Source organism: Paramormyrops kingsleyae, chromosome 10, assembly GCF_048594095.1.
Source record: "Paramormyrops kingsleyae isolate MSU_618 chromosome 10, PKINGS_0.4, whole genome shotgun sequence".
NCBI classification, from domain to species: Eukaryota; Metazoa; Chordata; class Actinopteri; order Osteoglossiformes; family Mormyridae; genus Paramormyrops; species Paramormyrops kingsleyae.
Window position 1 is genome coordinate 3,507,796 of NC_132806.1, and position 25,602 is coordinate 3,533,397.

At 38.9% G+C, this 25,602-nt stretch overlaps 1 protein-coding gene across 1 annotated transcript in view; it reads right to left on the reverse strand.

Annotated features, from left to right (window-relative positions):
• The window catches only part of LOC111851973 (neurexin-2-like), a gene marked incomplete at its 3' end in the record, with an annotated part of 418,474 nt that overhangs the window by 189,282 nt on the left and 203,590 nt on the right, over positions 1-25,602 (reverse strand). Inside the window, exons 3-4 of the mRNA XM_023827376.2 lie at positions 18,923-18,952; positions 14,478-14,510 (exon numbers count right to left, since the gene is read on the reverse strand). Coding sequence (XP_023683144.2) covers positions 14,478-14,510; positions 18,923-18,952 — 63 coding nt within the window. The remainder of the gene's footprint in view (positions 1-14,477; positions 14,511-18,922; positions 18,953-25,602) is intronic.

The following is a 25,602-nucleotide window of genomic DNA, read 5'->3' on the forward strand; positions in this document are numbered from 1 at the left end:
TGTGAAAAGTTTTTGCATTTTTCATAAACAAGGTAGCCTCGACTAGGGCACAGATTATTTTGCCCACATCTGACCACTCTGCTCCTCCAATGTACTCGGCTGTTTTCCAACAGTTTGAGAATGTTACTATTGCTCAGCTACAGGAGGAGGTGGGTCACCTAAAGCCTTCAGGTTCACCTTATGACACTGTTCCCCCTCGTTTTTCAACAATTTTAACCATTATGAATGGCAGTCTTACCTCAGGGGTGGTTCCTAAAAATTTCAAACACGCAGTTGTGCAGCCACTTCTCAAAATACCTGGGCTAGATGCAAATTCCCCTGAAAACATTAGACCAATATCCAAGTTGCCTTTCTTATCTAAAGTTCTGGAAAAAATAGTATACAATCAAATAATTTCACACCTGAATGCACACAACGTCCAGGAGATTTTTCAATCTGGTTTTAAAGCAATGCACAGCACTGAATCAGCACTTTTAAGAGTTTTTAATGATATTCTTTTATCATGTGACTCCGGTGACAGTGTGGTTCTTATTTTACTCGATTTAAGTGCTGCATTTGATACTGTTGACCATGAGATTTTAATCTCGCGTTTGGAACATTATGTTGGCATAACAGGTGTGGCTTTGGAATGGTTTAAGTCTTACTTAAAAGATCGAACCTTTTCGGTTCGTCTAGGTAATTGTGAGTCCTTCTGCGCTCCACTGTCTCATGGAGTCCCGCAGGGTTCCATCTTTGGCCCAATTTTGTTCTCTCTTTTTTTCTGCTCTCCCTGGGCTCAGTTCTCAGGAGACATGGTGTCTCCTTTCACGGTTACGCAGATGACTGCCAGATCTATGTTCCCCTTAAAAGGAAGGATGGGCTGTCTGTGAACTTTCTGCAAACATGTTTGGAGGACATGAAATCTTAGATGACATAAAATTTTCTTTGTTTTACTGATTCAAAAACTGAGGTGATCGTGTTTGGACCTGGTTCTGCTGGTGATCCCTCTGTTGATTTGAAAACTCTGAAATCATGCTGCAAACTGGAGAATGTAAATTTGGGTTTTAAAATGGATCCTGAATTAAAGCTTGAAAGCCAGATTCGGTCAGTTGTCAGATCTAGCTTCTTTCACCTGAGGCAGCTGGCCAAAATTTAGCACTTTCTAGCACGACAGCACTTTGAAACAGTAATCCATGCCTTTGTAACCACTCGGCTGGATTACTGCAATGCACTTCATTCTGGGGTGAGTCAGTCCTCTATTTCTCGACTGCAGCTTGTTCAAAATGCTGCTGCACGTCTTTTAACTGGCACTCACAGGTTCTAATTTCTCTTCCCTGGCTGCCTGTGCATTTTAGGATCCATTTTAAATTGCTTTTATTTGTTTATAAGTGTCTGTCTGGTGTTGCCCCTCAGTACCTCTCTGAGCTCCTTCATCCATATACACCTTCTCGGTCTCTCAGGTCGGCTGACCAGCTCCTTCTGAGTGTGCCCAGGACTAGTCGGAAGCTCAGAGGGGATCGGGCCTTTGCGGTGGTAGCACCTAAATTGTGGAATGAGCTGCCTTTATACGTCAGACAAGCATCCTCTATATCTGTCTTTAAATCACTTCTTAAAACACATTTGTACAGCATGACATATTGACATTTTTCATTTGTTTTTTATTTTTAATTTTATTCTATTTATTTTAATTTTAATGTATTTTATATGTGATTTATAGTTTATTATTGGCTTTTATTCTTATTCTAATACACTTGTAGCACTTTGGTCAACTTCGTTGTGTGTAAAGTGCGTTATAAATAAAGTTGCCATTGCCATTATGTACCGTAGAGGATGAAATTCAAACTCTTTGTAATATTTGGCCCTATCTTCCACCACTGCAAGTGCAGCCCAAAGCGTGATGCGAAATGTTTTTGCTAGCTTTGTACCAGTGAATTGTTCATTTTCATGCCATACATGCATATTGTCAAGATAGCAAATGATTTTGCACCTGCTTCGCGCTCATGGGAGTCGTGTGTTTTAAATGAGGCACGGGCAGGTACATTATTGGTGAATTGCTATTTTAAGGCAGTGAAATTACATTGTACTTTTGACCAACAAAAACCAAGTCTAAAATCAGTGCCGCATTGTTTAACGGTATTTAAGTAGTGCGTTTTAGAAACATGCGGTATATACACACTATTGCCAAAAGTATTGGGACACTTGCCTTTACATACATACGAATTTTAATAACATCCCATTCTTAATACTTAGATTTTAATAAGGAGTTGACCCACCCTTTGCAGCTATTACAGCTTCAACTCTTCTGGGAAGGCTGTCCACAAGGTTTAGCAGTTATATTCTACTAATTAGAATATTTAGTAGCGAGGAAATTTCATGAATTGACTTATTGCACAGGTGGCATCCTATCACAGTACCACACTTGAATTCACTGAGCTCCTGAGTGAGAGTAACCCATTCTTTCACAAATGTTTGAATTTATACACCTGTGGCTATGGAAGTGATTGGAACACCTGAATTCAATGATTTGGGGGGTGTCCCAATACTTTTGGCAATATAATGTGTGTGTGTGTGTGTGTGCGTGTGTGTGTGTGTGTGTGAGACAGCGGGTATACCTTACCTTATGGGGACACAATGTCCCCACAACATGATGAATACCCGTTTTTTTTCCCTTATGGGGACCAGTTTCCTATGACTGCAATGAAAAAACTAAAAATGCTAAAACTCTTGTATTTTGCCTAGTTACTTATGGTTATGGTTAGGGCTGGGTAGGGGTTAAGGTCGTCATAACTAGCGTTAGCATTTTAATGAGCGTTCCCCATAAACATATGTTTACCCGACGTGTGCGTGTGTATGTGTGTGTATATATACATATATATATATATATATATATATATATATATATATATATATATATATATATATATATACACATATATATATATATATATATATATATATACATACATATATATATATATATATATATATATATATATACACACACACACATATATATATATATATACTATTTTGGCAAACTGCAGCCTGGTTCTTCCCTGTTTCTCATTACTGAAGGGCTTCTTCCTTGCTTTATGGGACTTCAGTTCTGCTTCTAGGAGCCTGATACAAACTGTACTCACAATACACTTCACACCTACACTTAATGTTTCCCATTCCTTTGGAAGGTCACTTAATGTCATCCTCTGATTCATGAGAAACTGTTGGATAAGTTAATAGTCGTCTCTGACATTAGAAAGTTACTTCTGCCCTTTACCTGGCTGGTGTTGGGTTATTCCCAGTGTCTCCTGCCTCAGTTTGTTCTTGTTTACTGTTGTCTTAGAAATCTTGAACCGGGAAACATCCTGCTGCTCAGCGTGGCCTTCTGCCGGCAGAACCAGGATTAACCCAGCATTTAAAAATGCAGATTTTTTAAAAACCTATAGAGTGGTCTCTTCATTTTTTTCCTGAACTGGATGTCGAGTCAAGTTTTCTTAATGAAACCCTGATTACTTCCCAAGCACATGCACGTGAAAGCTTGCCATGTGCAACAATCATGAAAGTATGGATTGCATCAGGACTACATATTTCAATGCAGCAGAACAGAGTGTTAATAGGGTAAAATATGCATAAGTCCAATAAGAATAGCAATACTGTGTCTACCGATAAAGCTAGAAAGGAATATGGTAGCGGATTGCTGACAGTGAAAATGCATACGCACAGTTTGATTGTCATTAAGGAAATGTCACAGCCGACTATTTATGTGTGTGGCCAGTGTTGCTTTTATCTCTGTATGAAGTGTCCCACAAAACCCTAATTCATTTTTATCTATCAAATAAAATATCACTGACTCTTACTAGAAGGAAAGATAAAGTAAAAAATTATAAACAAAATTCAGCTATTATCAGAATTATATAATAAAACACTTACCCACCCACTATAAAACAACTACAACAATAATAATACTACTAAATAATGTTTGCCTCCAGATATGGGCTCTTACAGCCTTATGCCTGTATTCACTGTGCAAGCCCTTGGCATTTTGACTTATTATTTGTTGCATGTTTTTTCTTTTCCTTTTTACCTTGTTATTTCTGCAACAAAAACTTAAAAAGATGAGTGGGTTTGCACGATTCTGGGTAAAATTATGGACCGCAATTTTTACCACTCAGAAACAACGGTGTATATTTGTGTATGGATGGTAGGGACATGTCCCTACCAATACTGTGGGACCATTGTGTGTGTTTACTGTTTAGGGGGGCGGGGGCAGGGGGGTTGGCCAATCAGACAATGACCCAGTGTAATTAGTTGGATCCAATCAGGGACCAGTCATGTGATAAGCAGGGACCAATTAGGCCAATTTTTTTTTTTTTCTGTTTTCACTCATCCACATCACACTGCCACACTTAAACAGAGTTTTCAGAAGTACTGTACTTCTCTTTTTATTATTTTGCATTAAATATCATCTTTATAAAGTCAGAGATGCAATATTGCTTAACATGTTGATATTGCTGGCCAATCTTTAAACTTCATCAACATTCAAAGCAAGCAGTACTACAGCTAAAAACACAATGACTGTAATATGAAGATGTGGTAAGAGGTTAGCCAGGTATCGGTAACAACAAAATTTGACAAAAATATATTAATATTGATGGAAATTTCCATATTGGTGCACCACTAACAATATGATCATTACTGAAGCTTCAGCTAAAGAGACAATGCTTCACCTTCTCTGGATTACATTTTGATGCTGGTTATTCCTCTGTGTGGATGAATATACCTGCCTGCTCTGCAACTGAATGTCAGAATTATTTGTAATAACAAGAACAAAATAACAATAATTATTATTACTGTTTTTGATATATATTTGTTATTGTTATATCCTTTATTGTTTGAAATTGCTACATATGTGTTTTCACCATGCTTTATTTAATATCATTAGAACTAGAGAGGGCTAACATTATAATAAGTTTCATTATTGATTGTTGTGAATAGTATAAACTATTTCCTAATGCTTAGAATGATTTATCGATTTGACAGCCTAAATTATGCCAAATGATGGCAGGCAGCGAAGAACATGTTTTTAATTAGCCTGAATAAATGCACAAGCAAGTGGGTTTCCTCTTGGTGTTATGGTTTTTGCTGGTAGGCTGACTGGCATCTTTGAATTGCCCATAGTGTGTATGCATGAGCCCTGTGTAGAGTGGTGCAACCCAGAATGCTACTGGCCTTCTTGTCACTCTGACTGCAGTTAGCCATCAGAGAATGGGTAGAATTTCGTCTTCTTTCTATGCATTTATGTATGCACAACAAGGCCATTTTTTCTTGAATCGTAAAGAACTTCTGTTAAATACTGGCACATTGACCAAACATATGGTTCTTACCCAGGTAGAATTCTGGTATGTAGCCATATGGGATTATATTGGGTGGAATGTATCGCTGCATCATTTGCATTTTAAGTCTTATAAGGGCTTTCAAACAAGGCGTTAATCGTGTTTATATATTAAGGCCAGAGTTAGAGGGTTCTTGTGATTTTTGTCAGAATGCTCTCAGTGAACCCTATCTGGAGGGGCAATTGCTTCATATTTTTCATAGTTTAAGCCTTGTTCACTCATATCTGAATTAACTATTAATAAGGGGATAACAGCAGTCATTAATTGATAGTTTCCTGAAGTGTTCTGCTAAATCTCACTGTAGGTGAGCCTCTCATTCCATAAAGCCTCTGGTAGATGACCAGCGCGCCAGTTTAGCAGAGACAGATTACTAATTTGTCAATCAGGACAAACCGCCTAAAAAACAGTTTTTATCCGAAAGCAATCATGGCCTTTAACTAAACAGAGCTGTTAATTTTTATATTTCATAAGTGCAATTAATATATCCTGTGCAATGTGTATAGTAAGTGCAATTGGTATGTTTTTAATATATTCTTTTATTAGGCTACTCATGCCTCACATTGAGTCACCTGCACTTTCTTAATTTTGTTGTCAAGTGACAATGACAATATAGATCTTATCTTATTTTATCTTATCTTTCTACAATTCAGCTAAGAGCTTCTGGCCTAAAATATGATTTCAAAAGCTCTAATTATAAAGCTCAATATCATACAAGCAAGTGCAAGTATATACTATAGGCCTACTACTTTTAAAAAATGTTTTATTTTGGGATTTTTTAAATCAAAAATAAGCTTCTTCTAGCCCTCTCCAGCCACAACGTATTGATACATAAATATTATCGTCTAATTTTTAGTCTATTTCTGAATGACCCCTTTTGATAAAGATAATTGTGGCTGTATCATAGCAGTGGCCCTACTATCTTGAGTATTTCCAGTTCCAGTTAGTATTTTTACAATTATTTCCCTCTCCTCCTAAATTTAATCACAGCACAAAATGAGCAGAGGGAGATGAATTCTGTTGCCACATGCTTGGTGCAAGGCTGATAAGAGTTTCAGAAATCTCTGAAAACATATGTGGGGAAGAGAGCAACATTACTTCAACTTGTAATTAAAAATTGATTAGGAACACTGTGTTTGCAGGTGTTTTCTTCCTTAGCAGGGAGAAAATATGTGGTGTTTTACTTCAGTAAAAAATGAAGGAACTACCATCCATGGCAGACCAGGAAAAATAATGCTTATAGGAGAACCTGATAGTTGTATTCATATCCTGGTAAGAAACCCTTGCAACATGGAGATAACATATGAACTATATATTTAAATGGTAATACTTCACTAGAGGAGGCACAGGTAACTTAGTATCTCAGTTACTACTCAAGTACAAATCTTGAACAAATAGTAACTACATGAAATAAATGAACCATTTGATTAATGATAAATAAACACAGGAACAGTATGTAACTAACACTTAGTTTCTTGTCAATTTATATGTAAAATAAGAGTGCAGTACTACATTATTTTTGCCCCCTCAATTAAAGTGTTACCTACTTAAACTTTACTAAAGTTTGAAAATAAGATGTTCCTGGCTGGCAATTGCAAAGAGTAATTCAAACAATAATTTAGCAACTTAAATTAATGGATATCATGTCTAATTGGTACCCTAAGGATAAAATATGTTTTGAGGATATGTGATGTGTCAGAGAGGATTTTTCATGCCAAGTGAAGCATTACAGCACCCTGGGCACAAACGACCCCAGATGCACTGCTCCCAACTTCCTCTCTTCATAATCCCTCCCTTGGGTGCACCTGCATATAAATCCGGGTTAATGTTCTGCACTTTTAATGTTTCCTCATGTTGCTTTAACCTTGGTAAATAATGACCTTTGGCTGTGGTGATAATAGCTGACTGCCTTTGGATAAATATTACCCAGCAACACTGCACACAAGCTACACTCTTGTGCAAATTAATTGACACAAGTTTTCAAGTCTATTTGCAGATAGGCTGGCCACAGTTAAGATGGACATCACGGTCACATTAATTCATACTTATCTCCTTTGGTACGTTTTAGGACCTGGTGGATTGATAAAAATTTTATGGAAATAACCTACGATCAGGTGCCAGTCCATCGCAGGGCATACACACTGTATGCCTATGGGGAATTTGGCAACTCCAATTAACCTTAGTATGTCTTTGGACAGTCGGGGGAAACCAGAGAATCTGAAGGAAACCCCGCGACAAAACAGCGAGTTGCCCGAACCCCAAAACATTTACTTGAAACATACAGTACATGGATGCCTAAAGCACAGTCATGCCACCCAGCTGTAACCCCACCTGAGCAGGCCTGCCAGTCTGTGGGCACAGTGCCTCCTCTGTCCATCCACCCAACTCTAACCCCACCCGAGCAGGCCTGCCAGTCTGTGGGCACAGTGCCTCCTCTGCGCATCCACCCAGCTCTAACACCACCCGAGCAGGCCTGCCAGTCTGTGGGCACAGTGCCTCCTCTGCGCATCCACCCAGCTCTAACCCTACCCGAGCAGGCCTGCCAGTCTGTGGGCACAGTGCCTCCTCTGTCCATCCACCCAGCTCTAACCCTACCCGAGCAGGCCTGCCAGTCTGTGGGTACAGTGCCTCCTCTGTCCATCCACCCAGCTCTAACCCCACCCGAGCAGGCCTGCCAGTCTGTGGGCACAGTGCCTCCATTGTCCATCCACCCAGCTCTAACCCTACCCGAGCAGGCCTGCCAGTCTGTGGGCACAGTGCCTCCTCGGCGCATCCACTCAGCTCTAACCCCACCCGAGCAGGCCTGCCAGTCTGTGGGCACAATTCCTCCTCTGCGCATCCACCCAGCTCTAACCCTACCCGAGCAGGCCTGCCAGTCTGTGGGCACAGTGCCTCCTCGGCGCATCCACTCAGCATACTCTCTGCCCTGTTGGCTGTGCAAACCAGCAGGTCCCAGGCCACTGCATGCACGTCTGTATGTCAACTTGTTTCAATTAATTTGCACAAGGTTGTATACCCCATTACTTCCAGGCTACTCTAATTACAGGATTTAAGATGCTGACTTGTATAAACCTACCGTCACCTCCTACATCCCCCCTAAAGATAAATGGATGCTCACTTCACTCAAAGTGACTTTCAAAAACAATTACAACAAATTACAGCAATGTTTTTTAGCTCTGGTCACAGTAGGATACACTAACTGTTTAACTATATTTGTTTGATAAAATGTACAATATTATATGAGTTAAGTGTATGAATGACTTGAATGAATACACAGCACTATTTAAATATCTCTTTTCATATATATGATAAATCAGTGTTCTTCATTTTAGTTGCAATTTTCAAGCCATGGTAGCACATTAAAAAGATATTATTGTTTTGTGATATTGTTATTTCTATTTTCAGTGCATTTGGTAATTTTAATCATCTAAAAGTGGAAATAAATCTGATGCACCTAGTACTTTCACCATAATAAAGAAAACGTATTTAATAATGAAACATGGCATAAGCTGAGGACCCTTTTCCATCAGATTAATATGTAAAATGGTCATCTAGAGAACTCAATGCAATATTCCATATTAATAAATCTATCCATTTTCTGTAACCACTCAGAAAACTGTCATGATGATCCTCAAACCTATGCCAACAAACAACGCGACACACCTCAAACTTCATAAGAACATAAGAAATTTACAAACGAGAGGAGGCCATTCGGCCCATCAAGCTCGTTTGGGGAGAACTTAGCTAATAGCTCAGAGTTGTTAAAATCTTATCTAGCTCTGATTTAAAGGAACCCATGGTTTTAGCTTCCACTACAATAGCAGGAAGACTATTCCATACTCTGACTACACGCTGTGTAAAGAAGTGCTTCCTCAAATTTGTTTTAAAATGTTCTCCCGCTAATTTCCACTTATGGCCACGAGTTCTAGTATTAAGACTAATATTGAAATAGTCATTTGGCTGAACGGCATCCAGACCCGTTAGAATCTTATAGACCTGAATCATATCCCCCCTTAGTCTCCTTTGCTCAAGGCTGAACAGATTCAGTTCCGCTAACCTCTCCTCGTAAGACATTCCTCTAAGACCAGGAATCATTCTCGTAGCTCTTCGTTGCACCTTTTCTAAGGCAGCAATGTCCTTCTTGAGGTATGGTGACCAAACCTGCACACAGTATTCTAGGTGGGGTCTTACCAAGGAATTATATAAGTGTAACATCACCTCCCTTGACTTAAACTCCACACATCTAGAGATATAACCCAACATTCTGTTCGCCTTTTTTATTGCTTCCCCACATTGGCGAGAGTGGGACATGGAAGCATCAACATACATACCGAGATCTTTCTCGTAATCAGCTACCTTTATTTCAGTGGAACCCATAAAATATCTGTACTGTATATTTCTGCTCCCTGCATGGATTACCTTACATTTATCTGTGTTAAATTTCATCTGCCAAGTATCAGCCCATTCGCTAATTAAATCCAGATCCCGTTGGAGCCTCTCTGCTGCTAGATTAGTATCTGCTACCCCGCCCACCTTAGTGTCGTCTGCAAATTTAACCAGTTTACTGTATGTATTCGTGTCAATATCATTAATGTAAATTAGGAACAATAGTGGTCCTAAAATTGAACCCTGCGGTACCCCACTATAAACGGAGGCCCACTGTGACATAGTGCCTCTAATAACTACTCGCTGCTTCCTATCAGTTAGCCAGTTTTTGATCCAAGCTGCCACAGTTCCTAAAATTCCTGCAGCTTTAAGCTTTAACAAGAGCCGTTTGTGGGGGACAACATCAAAGGCTTTCTGGAAATCTAAGTAAATCACATCATAGGCCTTTTTGTGATCAATTTCACTTGTAGCTTCCTCAAAGAACTCAAGCAGATTCGTTAAGCAGGATCTACCTCTCCTAAATCCATGTTGGCTATCCTTTATAATGTTATTTGCATCTAGGTAATCTACCATTTTCACTTGAATTATAGCTTCCATTATTTTTCCAGTAATGCTAGTTAAACTGATTGGCCTATAGTTTGCCGGATTACTTCTATCCCCTTTTTTGAATATGGGTGTTATATTAGCATGCTTCCAATCTGATGGTACCACACCCGCAGATAACGATTTCTGGAATATTAAAGTCAAAGGTTGGCTAATAATATCCCTCATCTCTTTCAAGACTAAAGGTAAGATGCCATCAGGCCCCTGTGATTTATTTATTTTGAGTTTAGCTAGGCTTAGTATCACATCAACCTCAGTTATACATATATTGGTCATAGACGATGCTGTATTCGTATTAATTGGTGGTAAGTTACTTGTGTTCTCTATTGTGAACACCCTTGAAAAATAATCATTAAACTCATTTACCATATCAATTTCATTATCAATTATAAGACCCTTACTATCCTGTAAATTAGTGATTTCAGCTTTTAGTGCTCTCTTGGAGTTAAAATATTGGAAGAAACCTTTACTGTCATGCTTAGCCTCCAATGCAATTTTTCTTTCTACATCCCTCTTTGATAGCCTAATGTCATTTTTTAACTCTGCCTGTAGACTTAGATACTCCTGCTTGATTTTGAAATCATTAGTTATTTTCCAGTTGTGGAACAGAGCCCTTTTCCTCCTAACTTTATTCTTAATTTCCTTAGTAAACCACCTTGGTTGTCGTTTCCTAGATTTAGTTTTGCTGGAAACAGGTATGAAGTCCTCTTGCACTTGCAACAATGTGCTTTTGAAAAATTCCCATGCCTCTTCTACTGTTTTGCTATTTAACTCTGTCCAGTTTACAGTTTCTAATTTCCGTCTCATACCATTAAAGTTAGCCTTCCTAACATTGTATACTTTTAATTTAGACTTTGCTCTTTGGACACTAAAATTAACCTCGAATTTAACCATGTTATGATCACTACCGTACAATGGGTCTAAAACCTCTAATTTTCCAATCCTATCCTGGTTATTACAAAAAACGAGATCAAGAAGGGCTTCTCCCCTGGTAGGAGTATTAACAAACTGAGTAAAAAAACAATCCTGTACTAATTCCACCATCTCAAGTTCATTTACAGAAGAGCCAGAGACTGTGTCCCACTGTATCCCAGGTAAATTAAAATCACCCATAACCACCACATCATTTTTATTACTCATAATCCTGATATCATCATATAATATTCTGCTTTCCTCTACAGCTACATTAGGTGCCCTATAACAAACCCCGACAATTAGGCCATCAACAATATCAGTGCAGTTTTTACCCAGTACTGAAACTAACTAGTAGTTGAATTAGATTTTGTCTCACAACAAAGGCATCTGCTAACAAACTCATACTCAAACACATAACATCTACTGGCCACAACAAAGCAATGTTTAGGTTTATTTAAAATTTTAGTTTCATAATTTAAAAGTTAACTCATTTTCTTTTTCCCTCCCCAATGCAACTTTCATATTTTATGATATTGTTCACAACAAATGAATCCAATCACCAAAGTTAATCAAGTAAGGCTGCTGCAGGGGGCTGGGGATACCCCTTTTGCCAATGAGAATGCCCCAAAACTTTTCCAAATGGGACTGGGGACCAGCAAAAGGTACCAGTCAGCCACACCCCCTATTTGAGCAACTGCCATTTGAAAAGTTAGTTAGCATGAGATTGTGAGTGTCTCTGGGGATTGAGGTCCTGACAGAGTCCAGTGGAGGATATCTAGTCTTTCAGGCTGAAGATTGCATAGTAGCGGGGCCTTGATCCACCAGAATTTCTCCAATGGTGAAGGTAAAGAACAATGTGAAAAGCTCACCCACAGCTGCACAGCTAACACCATCATCAGAATGCAGAGACAGATAAAACCGGTACAGCCCATGACAATCATGTCATTCTCCTAATATATTTGCTTCACTTTCAGGAGAGATTTAACACATACAGATCTAGTAGTTGTCCACGTGCTATTCATACTAATTCCACCTTCAGTTACCTTTGATGCATCATGTCATGACATAAAAGTGCAAGTTATTTTCTGCAGGAATATGCATTTGACCCCACTATAATATATCTATTGCTCACAAAACTTAAAAGTTTGAGGATTTATTTTCTTTCCAATCATAAGTAAATGTATGTTAATTTAGATTTTGTGAGAAGTGAGATTTTTCCATTATTATTATTTTTCAACTAATATAGCCTGTTCTCAAGGGAAGATACATTTCTGCTGGGTGAAACTGGGCAACTGATGGATTTTTGGTAAATATGTACAAAGAACAAAACCACACAGCAGAAACTGTGGAATAGAACAGTTTTATTTTTGTGGTCAGTAATGTTTTATCTGTCCAATCTTTTTGTTTGTATTAGCTGCGAAGAAGTCACTGATGAGTTTCATTCCAATAGAATATTGTCTGTAATTATTTTTTTCAAGTGTTTTGTTAGTAAAAATCCAAACATTCTGATTCTGATGTTTCTTATCTTAGCAGACAACAGGTACGCCATCACCCAAAAAGTCTGTATGTGACATTTGCTTCAGCTACCTGTCAATCCAAAAGATTTCTCAAAGTACTTTGGATTGGCTCAGCTCAGCAAATGGAACTGTAACATAATTATGCTGAGGAACATTGTGTGTCATTAGCAGTGGATCAGAGGTTAGAGGCTTGGATATTTTCATTTAAATATGTTGAGACATTTCAATGAATGCAAAGAAACAAGTGGCAGAGCCTAAGGTAATGGAATTTATGGAAATAGTCACCATGGTTCACAGTTAACTTCTTGGAGCTCTGTCATATGAATTATTTCTTCATTTTCAGCTGCTGCTAAAGCACAATGAAGTATAACTGGAGAATTGTACATATAAAAAATAGAGGATTCCACATTAACAACTCATTGAGCAATAAGTAGAGGGTGAAACTGTGGAAGGAATTTGTATAATGTTCATATATACAGTGGATATAAAAAGTGTACATCCCCTGTTAAATCAAGGTTTTTTTGATGTAAAAACAATGAGGCCACGATAAATCATTTCAGAATAAAGATTTGTAATGTCCCGCCAGAGCCCAGACCTAAATCCAATTTAAAATCTGTAGGGTGACCTGAACAGGGCTGTGCAGAAGCTTTGGGCACTTTTGAAGAGGGGCAAATATTCCCAAGTCAAGATGTCACAAGCTGATAGACTCCATCCATCCATCCATCGTCCAAGCTGCTTAACCTACTGGGTCGTGGGGGGTCCAGAGCCTATCCCGGAAGCAACGGGCACGAGGCAGGGAGCAACCCTGGACAGGGGGCCAGCCCATCGCAGGGCACACTCACACACACCATTCACTCACACATGCACACCTAAGGGCAACTCAGTAACGTCAATTAGCCTCAGCATGTCTTTGGACTGTGGGGGGTGCCCGGAGGAAACCCCACAATAACATGGGGAGAACATGCAAACTCCACACACATGTGACCCAAGCGGAGACTTGAACCCAGGTCCCAGAGGTGTGAGGCAACAGTGCTAACCACTGCACCACCATGCCTACCCAAAAAAAGAATTCTGTAATTAGATCAAAAGGTGCTTCATCAAAGTATTAGATTATGGGTGTGCACACTTATACAACCAGCATATTGTACATTTCTTATTTTTTGTAATTTTCCCCGTAACAGATTTGTTTGTTTTTTAATTAAATTGTACAGGTTATAGGTCACCTTAAAGGTGGGAAAAGTTTTGAAATGATTTATCGTAGTCTCATTTTTTATATCGCAAAAACCTAGCATTTTAACAGGGTTGTGGGCAGTTTTTATATCTACCGTAAATTATTTTGAGAAATGCATCCTGTATGTTCTGTTGTTACAGGAACAGCTCTTCAATGCTTCTTTGGTTTCTTGCTTTCTAAGGCCACTGGGTTTCTCTAACTACGTTTCAATATATGGGTTTAAGGGAACAGTAAAACTGAATCATTCTCCAGAAGATGCACAGTAATAATCAAAGCTGACAGAAAACTCATCTGAAAGCAGAAACATTGTGCGCAATGGACAGCTGTGTCATTCATATCATATACTGCCAGGTATATGTTTGATTCATAAAATCAATGTAAATTCAGGCTATATCACATGAAAAAAAATCTTTTGCTACAAAATTAAAATTAAGAAAAAGGAAGAGTAGATAGGCATACCTTCAGTGGAGGTAGCAGAGGTCAGAAAAGATCCTGGAGGTTGCCAGAAAACAAGGATAGAACATGCAGTGAATAGATACAAAAACACACAAATATGGTGGACATCAAAAGAAATAATGAAGCAATAGAAGGTTGGATTTCTGGGGTGAAGAAGGTAAAAAGAGAATCGAAATTTTTTTTAGAAAAAAGTAGAAGAGATCAGGAAGGAGGGGAGAATTTGGGAAGAGAATAGAAAAAGAATAATAAAATCAGGTAAGACTTTACTTAAAGGTGCTCTATAAAGGGAACAAACATAAGAACTTTTTGACAGCTGACATAAAGGTCCATTCCAACTTTTGTAGCTGTTATAAATGCTGACATTGGGAACTGCTGTATCAGGTTGACATATCACCTATGCCAACTGTCATAGGTTTATGCTGACAAAGTTGTGTTATGGCACTTTTTTCATTCAAGTGACATAAAAAGTTATGACTGACTCTACACTTTAGTATTTTAGAGTGACATAATTTGTTATATAAATCCAGCTGTAAACAGAAGGTGAATAATTTTTAAAGAAGGGTTATGTGGCCTTAACGAACAGCAGCCTAATCTCAATGTCACAATGCATCTGGAAATTATAAATCCTGAGAAGTTTTTTGAATTATTATTTGTTTTTGTTATAGATGTTACACACTAAGTATGGATTGTATTCATTGTTTGACAAAAATAGACTATTGTCTGAAATCAATCGATGGCCAAAAATGAATGATGTCTTAAATTGTACAAGACAGTACAGAGAGATATAGTTTAAAATTAATATTTTTAAATATACTATTTTACTTCTGATATATTTCCATGCATCCCTCGTTAATTGTGTGCAATCGCGTAAAAGAGAACTGTAATTAGCCTGCAGGTAACATACATCATTTAAGAAAGAAATGGTACCGTCCAAAAAAAAAAAGTTACCGAAGTTTGTTTTATACTCACAGACTGATAAATAATCATGGCATGCTATTCCGGCATCTAAAAGAGAAAACTAAAAAAAAAATAAGGGAGGAAGAAAATGGAAAATCACGAAAATTAATGGGATCATACTTTAAAAGAGTCAGGAAGTCCACACTGCAGTCTCAAGAGCAAGGTCAGGGTGATTTAGGGTGCTTTTCCACCACATCAGGTACCATACTTTGGTACTGGGAGAAAGTATCAGAAGTACGGTACTTCCAGGTATTGGTTTTCCACTGGCGTAAAATCTGGTACGTGAGCTGAATGACATCACAACAAGAAACGGGGTATTTTGTACTGAATTTGAAAAATGGCTGTAGTGTATTATAGGGCTGGACAATGTGCAATATCAACATCGCATGTTATGGACGTTACATACAAATTACATTATATACAAATCATTGGGGGAAGTGTTTCACTGGAATCAGCGGATATTCTCAATAGACTTGTGGATGTCATAGAAAGAAGTTGTTAAGACAGTGAGAAATTAACAATTATAAAGTACAGGTATGCCAAAGTGAGGGAAAGCACACCTGGCAAATCTCCGCTCTCTGCCTAACAAGATGGACGAGCTGCTTCTCCTAAATGGAACTAATAAGGACTTCCGACGTCTGCAGTCATGAAGTCGTTTGAACGACTGGTGCTGGCCCACCTGAAGAACACCACTGACCACCTGCTCCATCCCCTGCAGTTCAAACAAGTCAGTGGACGACTCAATCAACATGGGTCTGCACTTGATCCTGAAACACCTGCACTACCCCGGGGCTTATGCATAGATCCTGTTTGTGGACTTCAGCTCAGCTTTTAATACAATCATTCCCGAAATTCCTTCAAACTCTCACAACTCCACGTTTCCCATGCCATCTGCAAGTGGATCACCAGCTTCCTAACAGACAGGAAGCAGCATGTGAGGCTGGGGGACGTGTCTTCTGGTACACAGACAGTCAGCACTGGTGCTCCCCAGGGTTGTGTTCTCTCCCCACTGCTCTTCTCCCTCTACACTAATGACTGCACCTCCAATGACCCAGCGGTCAAATTCCTTAAGTTTGCAGATGACACTACAGTCATCAGACTTATCCAGGATGGTAATAGGTAGGCATATCAGCGGGGGGTTGACTGGCTGGTGTTCTGGTGCAGTCAGAACCTTAACACGCTCAAGACTGTGGAGATGACAGTGGAATTTAAGAGGCACCATCAGGCACTTCTTCCTCTCACCATATCCAACAGCCCTGTGGCAACGGTGGAGACCTTAAAGTTTCTGGGAACAACCATTTCCCAAGACTTGAAGTGGGAGCCCAACATCAACTCCGTCCTCAAAAAGGCCCAGCAAAGGATGTACTTCCTGCGGCAACTAAGGAGGTACGGTCTGCCACGGGAGCTGCTGAGCCAGTTCTACACTGCAGTCATTGAGTCTGTCCTTTGTTCATCAATCACAATGTGGTTTGGAGCAACCACTAAACAGGATCAAGGGAGACTGCAGCGAAAAGTGAGAGCGGCGGAAAAAAATCATTGGTGCCCCCCTGCCCTCCATCCAGGACGGCACGGGCAGATAAAATCATTGCAGATCCGTCACACCCTGGACACAATCTTTTCCAGCTCCTCCCCTCTGGCAGGCGCTACAGACCTCTGTACACAAAAACCACCAGACACAGGAGCAGCTTCTTCCCTCAGGCCATCACCCTCATAAACAGCTGAGCTGTGTCACCTGCCTTCTGTCAATTTCCCCCCTTAAACTCTGTTTGCACTCAACCTCGCACCTTATACTTGTACAGTGTTACCCATGTGTGTATATTTCAAATTTTATTTCTTATATAATGTAATTTATTGTTTGTGTACTAGGGAGTCTCATGCAGCCGGAAGCAAATTCCTTGTGTGCCCCAGCACACTTGGCGAATTCTTATTCTGATTCTGAAGAAGCAGTACCAAAAGGAATAGGAAACAGACCCAGAACTAAAAATGAGACGCCCCGGTCGCCAATGATGAATATAAGGCGCGTTGTAAATATTGTAATACTGAAATCAGAGCTCAACTCAATGACTTAAACGTGTATGTAGCCACAAAGAAACATGTGTCTTACTCTCTTACTCCATCAGGGTTGCTATCTTTCACACATCTGACATGACACTCACTCTTTAAGACTCTCACTCTCATGCAAGAAATCTTGTGGCAAATCTATACTAATACATTATAACCTAATATTAGCTAAATCAAAAGCGTTGGGATAGTTTTCAAACCCTGCAGACTATTTAGAAGGTTTACATACATGTAAATCTGTTGGTATACTGGTCTCGAATTCAAAATCTCACAACAGCTAGCTAACTGAAGTTGGCAATCCTGCTACACGTAGTGTAAAGTCCTTTATAGTACCAATATCTAGTCATGAAGATGTCATAATTAAAGATGACCAAAAATGCAGAGCACTTAAAATCGCAACCTATGTTGCCTGTCATACATCAATTAATGTAGCAGATGGTCTGTCTGATATATTTCAAAATGAGGTAGGTGCACAGGACCAAGTACACAGCTGTGATCAAGTCTGTTTTAGGTTGGCTGTCTTGGTGTTTTTTTGGATGAGTGGGCAGGTTTTTAGATGTGATTTGGCTCTAAATAGCTGTCTACCAAAACTGCTGATGCACTTTCTCAGCACAGTTGCTAATTCCGTTGTCGTTGTGCTTATGGTTGCCCTTGCTACTTATTTGCAGCTTCCGATTCATTTAGCTTCTTATTCGTAGAGACTTATTTCGTGGCTTATTATTCGCAGCTTCACTAGAGGGTAATGTTCACAGCGGCACATGCTGCACAGTTTATAGATAAGACTTTTTGCAAATACAAAATAATGTATGAATAAAGGTTTAAGCTGTAGCACATATATTTATTTCATACATGAATCTCCCTGCAATGAAAATGGTGGAATAACCCAGGCATGATGCGTTTTTTCTTTTATAATCATAAACTGCCCACTGAGCTAAGATACATACAAGTTATGTCCAGACATTCCTATTATGATCCTGGCTTAAAGGTCTGCAGACATTCAAAAGATGTCTTAGCTAAGCGTTATCTACGTTAGCTAGGCGTTCAGATATTGAACCAGCTTTGCACTAAAGGGTAAAATGCCAATATGCAATTATTGTGATATGACACAGGCATTCATGCAAATGTTGCAAGCTGCAATTAAAAATATAACTCACTTAGGACAAAAGAGTCTATAAAAAATCGGTGTTAGTATCAAAGCTTATACCATGAGTTAGTGCTGTACCTTACACGCAGTTTTCATGCAAGGAGATAATGCAGGACATTCTTTTCCTGATGTCAGCATTTATGGCAGCTACAAAAGTTAGAATGAACCCTTATAAATGCTTTTGTCAAGAAATGTCAGCTGTCACAAATGACTGTTGGTGTCATGTACCCTTCATAGAGCACCTTTAAGTGAAGTGTTACCGGCCGAAAAACAAATGGAACCATACCTTGACTGTTTAACATCAGGTGCGCCAGACCTAAGAAAGGAACAGAAAAAAAAGAAAGGAAGGGAAAAGAAGGTCATAAATGGTGCAGGAATAAATAAGCACGGTTACAGTGTCACACAGTAGTTTGTTACAGACTTCCTGGGGCAGCTTGAAGACAAAATTTTATATTTGGAGTGTGGATAACAGACCAATAAATGCATTTCACTGGCACAACCCCAACGGTGATGCCATTTCTCCCAATATACTTGGGAAACACAGACATAACTGTTTTGGTAAAGAGTTTGCTTGAGATCAATTGCTGCTTCTGTCAAAATTTAATCCTGTTATTGCAAAAAAAATTATGATTTGAGGTTTTCAACACAATCTGTCAAGCAATGTATTTTAATAGATAGTCAAACCGATTTCTTTACTGAAACATCTGATTATACAATTGTAAATATCACTAAAACAATAATCTGAATTGAAGCTTAAAGTATATAACGTGAATACATTATCCATTAAAAAGTGTCAATTCTCTGCTGCAATATGCAAAATATGGGGCAGATGCCTTAGCGAAGTATTTCTGTAGTTTTTCAGTGAGGCAATACAAGCATGCAGTGCAACAAATTACTCAAAATACACTGAAAACACTAAGCACTTGAATGGTTACAAGTTTTGCATATTTCACAAAATTTTCCACCAGCTAATTACAAGATGCACAGCAACCGTGCAATATCTTTTAATTAAGGAGCTGCCACCATTGACAAAAACATTCAGGTTATTTAGTTTTAGAATATGTATGACTCTGGCATATGGAACAGCAACGTCCAAGCCAAAGTTATGCATATTAGATAATTATTTGTTAGGCAAATAGGAGAGCATTACAGACAACCTTTACTGACCATTTTTTGTCTATGCCACATTGTTACTTGTAAGGTGGCGTGCATAAATAAACTTTAATTTGGGAGTTGTTATGTATACCAGACAGACATTTGCATAAAAAATAAATTGAAACAAACAAAAAGGAAACTTCTAAAAGCAAATAACTTCCCCCTTCCCATGAACCCTAGTATCATTATTAGTACAGTGGTACCTCGGTTCTCGAACTTAATCCGTTCCGGACACCGGATCGAATCCTAAAAAGTTCGAGTTCTGATCGAAATTTTCCCATAAGAAATAATGGAAAACCAATTAATTGGTTCCCGGCCCCCCAAAATTACACCTATTTTTTTTTTTTTTAGCATTTAAACACAAAATGAACAGGATAAAACAAGAAGGGCATTTTTTTCTTAATGGCTTCCAAAACGATTAAGATCTTATCCAAACATGACCCCTGTCCTGCTCCGATCGTCCGCTCCTTCCGTGTGCCACGCCCCCTCGTTAACCTCGCGTGGGATCCCCATATGATCAACTGTTTCTGGTTGTTGTCATTAGTCCTCTGTATTAAATCCGCGTTTCAGTTTGTTTCCCCAGTCCTGTCATTGGGTGCATTCGACTTGCTTACAGCGCTGGCTTAAAGCAACGCATTCTGATCCTGACGCAATGCATTACGGTTAGATTCATTGCGACCTCTAACCCGGCTGCACAATCTGGAACCGCCTCCGTGATGACACACCTTTGCCCTTATTGGCTGAAGAGTTTAGTTACACGAATATCACGTAAAGCAGTGAGAACTGGTTTTCAGTTAATTTACCTGGTAAAATAAAGTTTAAATAAATTACATAAATGTTCTAATAGTACACGTAAGTTAGTGGTTTATTTATTGTTAGTTACTGTAATGTTGCGCTGCTTTATTTGGTTAATCGTCCAGTCTGTGAAGAAGGCATTCAAGTAAGAATTGCATTGTAGTATGACTCATTTCCTGGAGCGTACAATTTATATTAGGTCAGCATTCACGGTTCGACTTCTGATATTCAGATCTAGTGAGTTCGAGAACCGAGGTACCACTGTATATAAAATGTTTGTATCATAACATAACCCTGAAGCGTCACGGAGTGGTCAAATGACTCGTAGTTTATCTTGTTTTAACTCCCAAAAAGTTTATATTATGAACACACATTAGAATTTAATAACTGAAGGCTGAGTTTTAACTTTTTTGTTTTTCTATATTTTAGGTATATTTTATGTAACATTAATGTTATGACTTGTTACACTGAGGGAATCTGGGTTTTCACTGAGTATGAAGCAAGGATCTATTCTTACCCGTTGTTTAAAATCATTATTAGGCCTATATGGTATGTATGGTATGTTTTATATTTTTATTAAATTGATCAGTTATAATCATGTTAATTCATGTATTGAAGGGAGTTTAATTGACAGTAGTCAGTGTTTAGTACTGCTGTAAGGTAAACACTACCAGGTTACAAAATTTCAAAATGGTTAAGGGTTGAGAATATTCAATCATAATTTAGAAAACTAATCAAAAAGTAATCAAATGTAATTACTATTACTTTCATATAGTAATTGAAATAGTTACACTACTATTACATTTCAAATAGAGTAACTTGTAATTGTAACGAATTACATTTCCAAAGTAATCTTCCCAACACTGCTAATGAATTCAATTTGGTGCAGGTAGTCTCAAGTCAAGTTGAAAAAGCATCTCAAGGACCATTGATAGAAGTGGGATGCATCAGAGCTCAAATGCAAGTGTCATAAAGAGTCTGCATGTTTATCTAAACAAGATATTTCAGTTTTTCATTTGTAGTAAATGAACAAAACACTCAAAAACCAGTTTTTCCTTTGCCACTGTGGAGTATTGTGTGCAAATTGATTCTAAAAAAATGAGATTCAGGGTCACTCAATATTCAAGTCTAGACTAAAAACACACTTGTTTAGTTTAGCTTATAGCAGGGGTGTCCAATCTTATCCGCAAAGGGCCGGTGTATATGCTGGTTTTTGGGATAACCTGTAGGTCAGCTGTTCAAACCCAGGTGTGAGGACTTTTCAGCCAAACAGTCCTCTAATTAGTAATCTAATTAGGGAGTTGCAGCGAAAACCCGCATACACACCGGCCCTTTGCGGATAAGATTGGACACCCCTGGCTTATAGGGACTGTAGTTCTAGCTCTAGCTAACTGTTCACTCCTAGTTAGGCCTACAGTGTGAGGTGTAGAGCTGGGTGGGGATCGGTGCCATTGGCTTTGGATGAACTGAACTGTCAGTGTAGCTTCACACTTTCTATTAGAGTGCTGACATTCAGGGACTCCCTGCGCCTGTGTTCCCACTTGCCTCTCCCTCCTACTTATGCTGCATATCTGCCAGAGCTTACGTATTGCACTCACCTAAATGTTTGCACTGCCTTTAGTCTCCCCTACTTTGATTGAAGCACTGTTTCATTTCCCCAACCCCTCTTGGAGACTCACCAATCAAGATATTCAGCCTACCCTGCTGCCTGCCATGCCTGTATTACCTGTGACGTCCTTCAGGCCTGCCTGCTCTCCTTCCCTGCTGCTGTACCACTGTTTATTCTGCCATCAGAGCCAGCAACAGCACCTGCCTGCAATCACCTGCCTGCCCCCTGCACCAAGACTCAGTTTAAATTAGGATATTGCCATGTTATGGCTATGCTTTCCATCTGCTGAAAATTGTTTCAATATGTGTGGAAAACCTGTGTGCCACAATAGACTAAACAATTCAGTACCAGGGCCATAGTCAGTATTTTTCTCCTGGGGGGTCCAGTGATTTTATTGGTGGTGACACTTGGCAGACTATGATAAAATTGTTTACAGTCTTTCAGATTGTACGGTAGTCATGTAATGATGGCAATAGACGGACTACATGTGTCTGCTACACACCGTAAATGTAAATGTAAGCTTGAATAGTTAGATAACTATGTTAACCTTTATGCTAGCTAACATTACTTTATACCACTATGTAAAGACAGTCCAAGTCTATTCACTTGCCATGACAAGTTCCTCCACTTTAAATCACATTTGGTAGCATTAATGTTTAATCATAACCTGACCTGATTTTACTGTTGGCTAGCAAGTTGTGCAGTGCTTTCGAGGTCTCATGCTGTTGTGTGCACATCCGTATCAGAACAGCAACCTACGTATCAGAGCAGAGGGTGGTTGCCTCCACAGAGTGCATACAGTATTAGAGTGACACGAAATGACACAGAATTTCCTTTCAGCAAAACTGTAATTTGGGTGACCCCGCCACCACTCCGAGTGAGGAATTTTGTCAGCAATAGTTCAAAATACCAACACTGCTTTTTAAAATACCGTCGAAATACCGTATAGCACGGTGTAATTTCTCAGCGATATGAAAAATGAGATACTATTAAACCTTATTACTATTAAACATTTTTGATTATATACAACCCAAGCCACTATATTTCAATTTAAAGTAGTCCATTGTTAATACTATAAGCCAGTCATTAGTTTGAAATTGCCTGCTTCAAAACCCAAATACCAGTCTTTATTTACAAATTTATAAGCCATGTGAAGTAACCTTCCTATAAGTGTTTTAAAAGCATGGCTGCGGAAGCAAAGAAATGCAACCTATCCCTGAAGCTATGGCTACAAGACAGGAAATAACTATTCACTCATATTCACCATTTGTCTTCTACTTTACGGTAATATTTTGGATTCCGTAGAGATGGTATTTGAGCAAAAGCAAGTGCTATGTTGGCAGTACTTTATGCCTGTTGGCACAACACCATTCAACTTAAAATGGATATAAAAATTATACACATCCATGCTAAAATGCCGGGTTTTTGTGATGTAAAGAATGAGACCATGACAAATCATTTAAAAACTTTTCCCACCTTTAATGTGACCTATATCTTTTCAGAATTCGCCCTCTAGTGGTTCGGACGCATACGTCCGAGTTTTCAATAACAAAGAAAAATGACATTCAATAAAAGAAACAAATGTATAAAATCAACCAAAAACGGCTTGTTACGGTACAACAATTTTTGTGCCATGGTTATTTTGTAACAAGTAAAAACAAAATGACCATGGTAACCATCTTTAAATGGGTCAAGTGTCCGGAAGTGAAATATAAGTTCCGAGTATTGAGTGTGCATAGTAATTAATTAGCTACTGAGGTTAGAATACTCATCCTATCTAGGTTTGTGTATGTTGAGCAGGTTATAGGAATGGTTTAGTTTTAATTTATTTGTATAGAATAGAACAGTGCAAAAACGCAGTTTCAGACAACAGTCTTTGTCTATGTTAGCAATGTTAATATATGTATATGTAATCTATGTGTCTATGCATACTCTAGCTTTTTGATTTATGTTTGTAACTGAATCTAAGCAAAACCTTGATATTACACCTACTATAACTACATGTCCCTCACTATACTTATGCCTAAATCACACTAACTGCTGCCTGTTTCACTAATACAATTGGATTTCAACTAATAATGATCGCCAAACTACTCTCTCAAACCAACAATGCTACAAACACCCAACACACACCGTTTTTTTCTGGGGTTTTTTATAGGTTTTTTCTCTCGCCGTGAACGTGGCGGTCACGTGACTGATGTTTCTAAACATTTCGTAAACTCCATATGGAGACCAGAAGTTTTGGACATCTTCGGAACGGATCGATCCTGGGTGCCGAAATTGCCATCTATAGCACAGAGCTTATAAAACCTCAAAGGGATCTCCTTGTTAAAAGGTATCAGGCAAGAGAAGGGTATAAAAACATTCCATGACATTAGATATGCCATGGAACACAGTGAAGACAGTCATCAAGAAGTGGATATAAAATGGAACAACAGTGATGTCACCAGGAACTGGACATCCCTCCAAAATTGGCTGCCAATGGCCAAGAGGCCTACAGCAACACTGAAGGAGCTGCAAGAATTTCTCACAAGTATTTGTTGTATGCTACAGTCACTGTACATGTCACAACAAGCTTCGGAATGGCCCAGCCAGAGCCCAAACCTAAATCGAATTGAAAATCTGTCGGTGACCTGAAGAGGGCTGTGAACAAGAGATTCCACAATCTGACAGTTTTGGAGAGCTTTTGCAAGGAAGAGTGGGCTAATATTACCAAGTCAAGGTGGCTTGCTGACAGACTCCTACCCAGAAAGATGGAAATTAAATTAAAAGGTGCTTCAAGTATCAGTTTAAGGGAGTTCACACTTATGCAACCAGGCAACCAGCTTATTGTATGTTTTTATAAATAACTTTTCCATCTTGTGCATGAGCACATCCGTTTCCTTGGGCAAAAAGCAATCTGGCTTGCCTGGCCAATGCAGCATTGTAATAGCAATCCGCTGTAGATCATGTGCCACTGCCTTTTAAAGGTGAGGTGACTCGATCACCATTCCAATTGGTTTAAGGCTTGTTACGCCCAAAACACGCCTCGAAAAATGAAGAGGGCTAGGAACCTTATTGATTCTTGTGCTGGCGCTAAGTCTGTTTTTTCCTCCGTCAAAATAGCAAAATGGATTTGGATACATCCATAAATGTTAGCTGCACTTTTCACTTTATGCTTCGTGTTAGATCATCAAAATAGGGCCCCAGAGCTGCAGTGAGACTGCAGAGCCATCTCTCCTGGAGCCATTCTATCTGTGCATGCTCAGTGTGTAACTATATCTCCCTTGTGCTGCTGCTACCTTTATGGAGGCAGAACTGTGAACTTACCTCCACCTTATCCCTCACATTCTCTACTTTATATAATCCCCATTTATTATTTTCATCAAAAACTGCGGTCAATAGAAGCACTGATAGAAGGAGATATA